The sequence below is a fragment of the Pantherophis guttatus genome, chromosome 12 (assembly GCF_059756535.1).
Source record: "Pantherophis guttatus breed Tessera chromosome 12, ASM5975653v1, whole genome shotgun sequence".
NCBI classification, from domain to species: Eukaryota; Metazoa; Chordata; class Lepidosauria; order Squamata; family Colubridae; genus Pantherophis; species Pantherophis guttatus.
The window spans coordinates 22,575,131-22,585,746 of NC_142074.1; the positions used below are offsets into that span (position 1 = coordinate 22,575,131).

Genomic DNA, 10,616 nt, shown 5'->3' on the forward strand with positions numbered 1-10,616 from the left:
GGGATCGTCAGAGGCTTTTCAAAGCGTTTTTTTTCTGCAACCTCTTTGGCCGAAGAGGTGGTAAAAAAAATGCTTTGAAAAGACTCTGACGATCCCAGCTGAGTTGCCTGATCGGTAGAGGCTTTTCAAAGCATTTTTTTTACCACCTCTTTGGCCAGAGGTTGCAGAAAAAAAACGCTTTGAAAAGCCTCTGACGATCCCAACTGAGTTGCCTGATAGGCAGAGACTTTTCAAAGCATTAGGAAAAATGCTATAAAAAAAAAAAAAAAAAAGTTGGCCACGCCCACACAGTCACATTACCCCAAGCCACGCCCACAGAACCGGTAGTAACAAATTTTACATTTAACCCCTGCACTTACCGATCGCTTTGATGGACTCTCCGGGAAAGAGAGGGGCTTCTTCCATCTGGGCCAGCTTGTTCCCATCCCTCAGGGCCTGGCAAGAGATCCAAAAGGTGAAAATCAAATCCCGGGTCTCGTTTTCCACGAGCTTTTCCAAAGTGGGAAAAACCCACTTGCATTGGCTAGAAAGTTAGAGAAGCCGCACAAATTGCACGTTTTGTATACGTCAACGCTGGGGGGGGGGGGGGCGGGCAAGAGACTTGTTTGCAGACAAGGAGGCCAGGAGATCACAGGATCCCGCCACTCGGATACCAGTTCATCACCCGCTACTCTGGTTCTGCGACGGATCGGTCGTGGCCGATCCAGCTCAGACGGCGGTTTTCCGTGGGAGCGGGATGGGGAAATTTGACGAAGCAGGAGGGACGCTGATGTTACGAATGTGGGTTCGCCCCACCGCGAAGGGAAGGGATCCTGGATTTCAAGGTTTCAGAAGGGAACGGATTCCCGAGCAGGAGGGGTAGGGGATGGTGATCCAGTGGCCGATCTCAGGACCTCTCGAGCTTGATCAAGGCAGAGTAAATCTGTCCAGGTTCTACGGGGCATCCGTGAAGCTGGATGGCTTTGCTCTTGGACGACACGCTGACGAAAGCGAAGTGGGTTAAAGTGCGAAAACACTTACGCAAAAGTCAGGCTGATTATCCCAGAAGTGCGTACAAAGGTTGTTAAGTTCCTACGGATCTAAAAGGTTTCAGCAAGGCTTAGGGAAACGGAGGCGGTGTTGTAAGCCAAGCTTCGTTAAATCTCCTCACCTGCTGGAAGTCTTAGAGATCACATTTGTACCGGAAGACTTGTGTTAAATCGTGGCTCCAAGATGCCAGGGTACCCTCTTTTAACGGCATCATGTGGCATTGATCATGGAGGGAAGGATGTTTCCGTGGCCCTTTTCAAGCACCCGTGGCTGTCTTCCCTACCTCGTGGCTACAGGCAGCCCTCGACTTACGCCTATTTACCGTATTTTTCGGAGTATAAGACACACTTTTTTTCCCTCCCCTAAAAGAGGGTGAAAATTTGGGTGCGTTTTATATACTGAATGTAGCTCCGCCCTCCCTGTGGCCTCTACCTCCCAGCAATTTGCCTCCTTGTGGCAAACAGCCTGTTTCCGTTTCAGTTTCTTCACAGCCTGATTAGCACAAGCAGCTGATTGTCGGCTGGATCGGCCTCCTGACCATCAGCTGTTTCAGGCTGCAGGGATTGCCATTGCCTATTGCCGCCTGCACACAACCCTTTTTTGGCCTCCACTGTTTGCTGCAGGGAGGCAAATTGCTGGGAGGCAGAGGCAGATTGTTTTTCTTGTGCTAATCAGGCTGTGAAGAAAATGAAACTGAAACTGAAACAGGCTGTTTGCTGCAAGGAGGCAAATTGCTAGGAGGCAGAGGCAGATTTTGTTTTCTTGTTTTCCTCTCCAAAAGAGGTAGGTGTGTCTCATAGTCCGGAACGTCTTATACTCCGAAAAATACAGTAATTGAGAACCGAATTTTCCGCTGCTAACCCGAGACAGTGGTTAAGGGAGTTCTGCCCTGTTTTACCACCTTTCTCATCACCGTTGTTAAGTGAATCGGGCTTCTTCGTTGGCTTCGCTTGTCAGAAGGATGCAAAAGGGGATCACACATGACCCCAGGCGACTGTCATAAATATGAGTCGGTTGCCAAGCGGCTGAACTTTTGATCACGTGACCACGGGGATGGTCGTTAAGTGTGAAAAATGGTCACAAGTCCCTTTTTTTCTCAGAGCCGTCGTTAACTTCGGCCACTAAACAAATGGTTGTAAGTCAAGGATTACCCCTACTCAAAAGTTCCAAGTCTCTAGGGAATAAGGCTAACCTTTGGAGCATTTTAAAGAAGAACCTCCCCAGTTTAGCAATTCTATCCTTGGCAGGAATTTATTTCCTAGGTTCTATAAACACACCCCTGGTTGCGTCTCCATCTTTCACGTCAGTTGTCAAGCTGTGGACGAACAGGTTAACAAACCCCCCCGCATAGTTACCTTTTTCCAACGCCCCATGGAAAAACACTAGCTCCGTGATGGCGAACCTAAGGCACGCGTCCCAGAGGTGGCACACATAGTCCTCTCTGTGGGCACGCGTGCCGTCGCCAGCTGCTCTTGTGGTTTTCGGCTCACACATGCATGCCGGCCAGCTGGTATTCGCGGGTGCCGGAGCTCCGGAAAACAGCCCAGAAAACGCCCAAAAACCAGGCTGTTTTTTGGGGACTGTTTTCAGGCCTTTTTCTGGCCGTTTTCTGGGCCATTTTCTGTTCTTCCCCAGCTATGGACCCCAAAGAACGTAGCACACACAAAATCTATACAAAGCTTATTTTACTCAAATAACTCAGTCTTTTTCAAACAAAGGCTGTTAATAAACTTTCTTAACAGCCTACAAGAATTCTAAGATGAGGTAATCACAGTCTTACTAGGGTTGGCAGAAAGCCCAGAAGCAATTTTGCAGAGAATCCAGACGCGAAGGAGAGTGAACTAAAGTTGTTCCTTACAGTTTGCTGCAATCGGCGTTCCTCCTTAAATAGGCTAAGGGAGTGGCCAATTAGCCCCAAGCCTTACTCTCGAGGCGCCCTCCTCCTGAGGAGCCACTCCTGCTTTTTGGCAGCTCTGCGTACCCGTGCATTAAGAAGAGGGTCCTCCTCTTCGTCCTCTTCACTTAAAGGAGCTTCTGAAAGCCCTGGCTGAATCCCTGCCTCTGGCACCACATCTTCTCCAGCCTCCTCACTGTCCGACTCAAGCGCCAGCTGCACAGGCTGCTGGCGCAGCACCACACTAGCCTCCTCGTTGTCAGAATCAGCTACAATCTGCACAGGCCGCTGATGTGCCACAATATTTTCTGGCTGTTTTCGGACAGTTTTCCGGGCCAAAAACAGCCTGAAAACGGCCTGAAAACAGCCTGCAAATGACCTGAAAAATGGCCATTATGTGCACGCCAGCCAGCTGGTCTTCGGGGTTTCCGGTGCTCCGGCACTCGCACATGCATTCACAGTCCGGTTTGGGCACTCGGTGCCGAAAAGGTTCGCCATCACTGCACTAGCTATTTAAGTTAGGGAACGAAATAGGAGTATAAATATAAACCTGATCGAATTCTGCGTCAGAAGGATAACCATTGCGTCCATCCTGAATCTCCTGAATTGCAAGGTTGCAGCGAGTGGCAAGCAGAAGTAAGAGGAGGGGGGAAAAACATGCACAGAACAAGGTGAAAGGACAGAATTTTTTTTTTCTTTTTTGCAAAAAAGAGACAGTAGATACTTCAACGTCAGCTTTTTCATACCTTTCCCCAATCGAATGCATTAAAGTCGACAGGTTGGCACCTACGAAACCGGCTACTTTGGTTAAAACAAAAGAAAAGAAAAAAAAAAAGAAAACACAACAAAACGAAAGGAATGAACAGGAAGACATGCATTTCTTTTCCTTTTAAAGAGAAAAACCTTAATCTCACAGAACGCCCTTGTCCTTTTGACACGCGAAATCTTTTAACCTCTCAAAACCGGGGGGAAAAAAAGGCAAAATGCAGAGGATCAAAGTAGCCAGCATGCTTTAAAAAAACGACAGAAGGAAACTGATTGACAGCACATCTCGGTAGCAGAAAACAAAAACCATGCAACAATCTGAAGATTGAACAATGACGTTTCCCTTCCCTCGCTGGTTCTATTAAAAAAATTTTTTTTGTGTGCTAAGAATGCAACAAAACTGTCTGGAATCTGCTCATTAACATAAAGGGAGATTTGGGGTGAGATTCAGGGAAATGTGCCGTGCCAGAGTTTGACTGCACCTGGTTTTGATCGTCTGATTAAAATGTCAGTTTGAAATGGTTCTGCAGGTCACAGGTTCCCCTCCCAGAGTGGGTCGATCCATGAATGATGCTAAATTGCTGTTCCTCAAATATCTTTGAGAACATCCAGATCAACTGATATTTCCAACCTTGGCAACTTTTAAGACTTGTGGACTTCAACTTCCACCGTGGGAATTCTGGGAAGTGAAGTCCACAAGTCTTCAGTTTGCTAAGGTTGGAAACCCCTGTTTTGGAAGCTTTGAAAGGCTTCCTCCAGAGCAGGTTGTCTCCAAACTTCAAACGTGGCTGGCTCCCAATTCTGGGAGTTGAAATCCACACGTCCTAAAGTTGCCAAATTTGGAGACGCCTGCTCTAGAGTTGAAGAAACAGTGGTCCTTTTGACCAGAGCCCTCTCTTTCCCTGGCTTTGGATGTCTCCTTATCCTGTCCAATGGATTTGACTGGCCACCTAAATCTCCATGTTTCGTTATGGAGCTAAAGAACTGGATAAATTCCCTAGCTCTTCTCATCTGCGTCCCTTTCATTCGGAAAGCAGGGTTCAATTGCCCTTCAAACCGTCAGCAGCCAACCTTCAGAAGATTAAGGTAGATTGCGCTTCAGAATATCGTTTCAAAGAGCAGGACTGAGCTGTTGTGTCTTAAGTCTCGTCTGACACAGATGAAGGGTGTAGAATATAGCAGAAGATCCGGCACAAAAAAAATAAAATAAAAATAAGAAGAAGCAGCTAGAAAGATTTGGCTGAACGCTGAGCAATCAGATAGGGAGACAAGGGGAAAAAATGCAGTACATAACTGAAAATAAAATCCTTGCCTTTCACAAATAAAAACTTAGAGCAAATGTGTTTAGGGCAGTGGCTTTTCGTCTTGATATTTTATTTGAAGGTTCAGTATAGGCATCATACTTATATGGTTGAAAGTCTCCTTATAAAGTAGGGAAGCAGATAGTAAGTAGTCCAAGGTTTTTTTCTTCTTCTTTTTATGCATTTCTTGCTTGTCTATTTGATCATTGGAAAGAGGAGCTTTTTTTGGGAAAGGACAGCAAAGCAAAAAGAAAAGAAAAAAAAAATCACCACCGAATGAATCTCTATGGAGATTCTCCATCATCCAGGTCATGGATGTTTTTTTCAAAAGGCAACTGGGCTTTTCTTTGTTTTGCCTTGAAAATGTTTCCCCTTCTCATCCGGGAAACTTCTTCAGAACCAAAGAAGCGAATGGATGAAAAGTGAAACATTGAGGGTTGGACTAGATGTCCTACAAGGTACCTTCCAACTCTTGTTAATCTGGAACTTGTAGCCTTTTGCAAAGTACCTTGGGGACACCGAAGTAATCGGTTTTAACAATTTGGGGAGCCACGCTACTGGCTACTGCAGTGATAACCCCGAGACCCCTGTGTTAAGACTCCCTCTCTGAAGAGTTTGACAATCAAGCTTGTGTAAAGGGAGGCGTGAATGGGCCTCTTGTTGATACAGACTAAATTAAGGCTTTCCGTAGACTTTCCTTTCCAACCACTTGAGCACACTGCCTGCTTTACAGCTGCTAAAATTGTCCTCTGCCGCCTGCAGCACACAAGCGTCAGCTGGGAGGACTTACGTTGTCAGAATTAATAGGATAAAACCTAAGTTGTTTCCCTTGCTTTTCCAACGAAAGTTAAAATACTCCTAATCTGGGGTTTTTTTTTCAGGAATGCGGTGGCTCAGTGGCTAAGACGCTGAGCTTGTCGATCGAAAAGTCGGCCGGCAGTTCAGCGGTTCGAATCCCTAGCGCCGCGTAACGGGGGTGAGTTCCCGTGACTTGTCCCAGCTTCTGCCAACCTAGCAGTTCGAAAGCACATAAAAAATGCAGGTAGAAAAATAGGGACCACCTTTGGTGGGAAGGAAACAGTGTTCCGTGCACCTTTGGTGTTGAGTTATGTCGGCCACACGACCACGGAGACGTCCTCGGACAGCGCTGGCTCTTCGGCTTTGAAACGGAGATGAGCACTGCCCCCTAGAGTGGGGAACGACTAGCACATATGTGCGAGGGGAACCTTTACCTTTACCTTAATCTGATTTTTATTGTTTATGAAAGCACTGGAATACAACATACAACAGTTCTATGGCAAACAAGCTATTATGCTGCATAGTGAGAGGGGCCAGCAGCTTAAAAACAACCATTTATGAAGTCAAGAAGTCAAACACCAAAAGCACATCAAGTTTTGAACACAACAGGGGGAAAAAAAAAAGCACAGAACAGATAAAGAGTCTAACTTGCTGACAGCCACATATATTCTTACCCTTATGGTAGGCTTCCTGTACACCTGTTAGTTAAAATACAGATATTATCCAACAAGTTATAGACTGAAATCCTGATTTTAGGCAAAGCCACTTCCATGAGGATGTTCTCAGAGGCCCAATCAGGACCATAGATCTATACGATCACTTATTACAAGATTGAATATCAATGCATCAAGGATTTTCAAATAACCAAGGGACTTCCCTTCCCACCCCAAAATGTGGAATCTCTTCCATTAATTTCTTTGAAGGTGTTGACAAAAAAAATATCAAGAGAACCAGAAGTTTAAAGACAACCATAAAGTGAAATCTTTGGTCAGCAGAATTAGGATATTCTGCTGACCAAAGATTTTGCATTTTGAATTGCATTCAAAATATGCAATTACTTCACTGGTTTTTTTAAAAAAAAGAAAATACTGTCATTAAAACAAAAACAAAGGTAAGGTTGGTATTTTAACATGGATGCACCAATCATTTCATTCCTTCCCACTACCTGTTATTCGTAGGAAACAAGTACCATTGAAATATTCAGATTTATTTTGCATAGTTAAAATAATAATTTACCACCACAAGGTAGCCAATAATCTACCACTACTGGGTAGTCTCCTGAATAAATTTAAGCAACTGTTTAAATCTTGATCGCTTCAGTCAGGTAATTAATTAAACAAGACACACCCAAAGTTAGAACTAACATTTATAGTCTCAATGCTATTCTATCATGGTGTATTTATTTGTTTGTTTTATTATTATCTTAACAGAATGTGAGAAGTAAATACGACGTTTGACCCTGATCGGGGACAGTTCTCCAGGAAGTTAGCTAAAGATATTCCTTCAAGTTCTCAATGGGGAAAAAAAAAACCGAATAAAGAAAAAAAAAAGACCCCAAGATATATGGAGAATAGAAATTTAATCTCCAATTCCATCAGCCAATGTAATGGCAGAGACAATTTATCTGTCCAAATTGTAGTTATTTTGATCACGGGGCCAAGGAGGATGCTACAAGGGTCGTAAGTGTGAAAAACGGTCATTAAGTCGCTTTTTTTCCACTGCCGTTGTAACTTTGAATGGTCACTAAACGAACAGTTGTAATTTGAGGACTACCTGTATCTTTAGATCTTTTATCACCGAGTCTTCAATGTAAAAAAACTTCAGCTAAAGCTTCTAGCACTGTCACTAAATGAAACTGTTGTAAGCCCAGGACTACCTGTATTATATTTTAGCTGACATGTATGACAACCCGGATGCTTATTTAGCATCCTGTGACTATCACTAAGTTTTGTATCTAATGTTTTATGATGAATGTATTTTTTACAATGACTACGATTAATGATCTATCACTATTATTGTATGTACACTGAGTTTATTCCTTGTGTGTCTTGGCCAATAAAGAATTCACTTGGCCAATAAAGAATTCTAATTTCTACTCTTATTTCTAAAACTCTCAGTACTACTGATAAGATACATTAAATAAATTAAGATTAAAAACTTACCCGATGTTCTCTGGATACATTGTCCGAGAGGACAGAACCCGAAATCTGGCTAGAAATCGTAGCTGCGATGAGTTGCTTGCACCACTCAACATGGGATCCTGTAGGGCTACAAGACGACACGTAACATGTGATTTGACTTTTTTAAAAACTGTTTTTATATCTATACAAGTAGGCCTCGACTTACAACCGTTCCGTTTAGTGACCGTTCGAAGTTACAAGGGCACGGAAAAAAAGTGACGTTTCACATTTACAACCGTTGCAGCAAGGTCCTGGTCATGTGATTAAAATTTGGAACCCCTGGAAACGGACTCCTCTATTTATGACGGTCGCAGTGGTCCGGGGTCATGTGATCCCCCTTTTGAGACCTTCCAACAAGCCAAGTCAACGGGGAAGCCAGATTCACTTAACAACCGGGTGACTCAACGATGACAATGATTCTCTTAACAGTGAGAGGAAAGGTCGTAAAATGAGGCAAAACTCACTGTCTCGTTTTAGCAGCAGAAAGTTGATCCCCCCCCCCACACACAAAATAGCATTTTTTCCCCCAACTATCCATCCTGCCCACCACGCCAGTAAGTGCCTCTTTCCCAGCCCGGCTGGACTACAAACCCCATCACCCTATATTTAATTTTGTGAGCTGCGAAAAGGGCAAGCAGTGTTGCAAAGTGAAGTTTTATAAAAGTTGACGCCAAAGAAAAAATAATAATAATAGCATTTTTTCTCCCCAACTGTCCATCCTGCTTACCCACCCCAGAAAGTGCCTCTTTCCCAGCCTGGCTGGACTACAAAACCCCATCACCCTGTTCTTAATTTTGTGATCTGCGAAAAGGGCAAACAGTGTTGCAAAGTGAGGATTTTTAAAAGTTGACGCCAAAGAAAAAATAATAATAATAATAATAGCATTTTTTCTCTCCCCAACTGTCCATCCTGCTTACCCACCCCAGAAAGTGCCTCTTTCCCAGTCTTGGCTGGACTACAAACCCCATCACCCACCCCAAAAGAAGCTCCTCCTGTCACCCCCCCTCAACCCCAACCCCCCAAAAAGAAGACCACCCACCAGTTGCTCTGGACTACAAAAACCCCCCTTCCTCAAAACAATAGCAACTCCAGATTGCCTAGGGACCGGTGGGAGGAAAAGAACCACAAAGCCCATGTTGCCCAGAGGCCCAGCACTCTCAACCCCCCACTCCCCCCCAAAAAACCCCCTCCTCCTCTCTTTATGTCAGCCCCGAACCCGCCGGGATGGACGACAAAGCCCATGTTTCCCCTCCCACCCGTCCGGCCGTCGGCGGGGGAGTAGCCGCCAGAGGAGGGCGACTCCGGCTAGGCCCGGCCGCGCACCATGGGCTTTGGAGTCGTGGTGGTAGTTGACGAGCGGGCGAAGGCCCCGTTTTTTTTTTCCTCTCTCTCTCTTCCTTCCTTCCTTCCTTCCTTCCCGGCCTGCCTCACCTGTCGGCGGGCTGTTCGGCGCCTGGCGAGGCCGAGGCCGGGGCCGTGGAGGCAGCCGGGGCCGCCAAGCGGGAAGGCCTCCGGGCCGGGCCTCCTGACTCCAGCGAAGCCCCCAACGCCGTCCCCGTCCCCGCTGCCGCCGCCGCCGGCCTGCCGCCTTCCATGTTGGACGCGCCGCTTCCGCCGAGCAGGAGGGGCCGCTTCAGCCGCCGACGCCGCCTGGCCGGGCAGGGCCTCCTCCGCCCCGATGCCGACAAGCGGGGGAAATGGGTGGGTGGGTGCAAAGGGGCTCGCGGGGCCCAGGCTGGGGGATGCAAAAGGGTGGGTGGGTGGTTGGGTGTGCAAAGCTGGGGTGGGGGGTGGAATGGAGAAGTGGGGGTGTGCAAAGGTTGGGGCCAAGGGAGAAGGGCGTGGGTGTGCAAAGCTGGGGGGAATGGAGAAGGGTGGGTGGGCGTGCAAAAGCTGGGGAAAGGAAGGGTGTCTGCAAAGCTGGGGAGGGGGAATGGAGAAGTGGGGGTGTGCAAAGCTTGGGGCCAAGGGAGAAGGGTGTGCAAAGCTAGGGAATGGAAGCGTGGGTGTGCAAAGCTGGGAAAAAGGAGAAGTGTGCCTGGGAGTGCGAGGCTGGGGGATGGAAGGGTGGCTGGGAGTGCAAAGCTTGGGGCCAAGGGAGAAGGGGTGGGTGTGCAAAGTTAGAGAGTGGAAGTGTCCCTGGGCAAAGCTCTGGGTGGGGGGGAATGGAGAAGGGTGGGTGGGCGTGCAAAAGCTGGGGAAAGGAAGGGTGTCTGCAAAGCTGGGGGGGGGAAATGGGGAATGGAGAAGTGGGGGTGTGCAAGGCTTGGGGCCAAGGGAGAAGGGGGGGTACCGGTGTGCAAAGCTAGGGAATGGAAGCGTGGGTGTGCAAAGCTAGGAAAAAGGAGAAGGGTGCCTGGGAGTGCGAGGCTGGGGGATGGAAGGGTGGCTGGGAGTGCAAAGCTGGGGGGAAATGGGGAATGGAGAAGTGGGGGTGTGCAAAGCTTGGGGCCAAGGGAGAAGGGCTGGGTGTGCAAAGTTAGAGAGTGGAAGTGTCCCTGGGCAAAGCTCGGGGGTGGGGGTGGGGAGGGAATGGAGAAGGGTGGGTGGGTGTGCAAAGCTGGGGAAAGGAAGGGTGTCTGCAAAGCTGGGGGGGGGAGGAATGGGGAATGGAGAAGTGTGGGTGTGCAAAGCTTGGGGCCAAGGGAG

At 47.2% G+C, this 10,616-nt stretch overlaps 1 protein-coding gene across 5 annotated transcripts in view; it reads right to left on the reverse strand.

The window, feature by feature from the left end:
- The window catches only part of MTMR1 (myotubularin related protein 1), a 36,021-nt gene extending 25,803 nt beyond the window's left edge, over positions 1-10,218 (reverse strand). The window contains exons 1-5 of one of the 5 annotated variants that reach the window (XM_060683922.2): positions 9,399-10,058; positions 7,950-8,055; positions 6,462-6,485; positions 3,474-3,524; positions 360-435 (exon numbers count right to left, since the gene is read on the reverse strand). In XM_060683922.2, coding sequence (XP_060539905.2) covers positions 360-435; positions 3,474-3,524; positions 6,462-6,485; positions 7,950-8,055; positions 9,399-9,562 — 421 coding nt within the window. In that variant the 5' untranslated portion in view covers positions 9,563-10,058. Of the gene's footprint in view, positions 1-359; positions 436-3,473; positions 3,525-6,461; positions 6,486-7,949; positions 8,056-9,290 lie in introns of all 5 variants that reach the window. The other 4 variants (XM_060683924.2, XM_060683923.2, XM_060683925.2 and 1 more) reach the window with 4 other exon arrangements.
- Between the last annotated feature and the right edge of the window lie 398 nt (positions 10,219-10,616).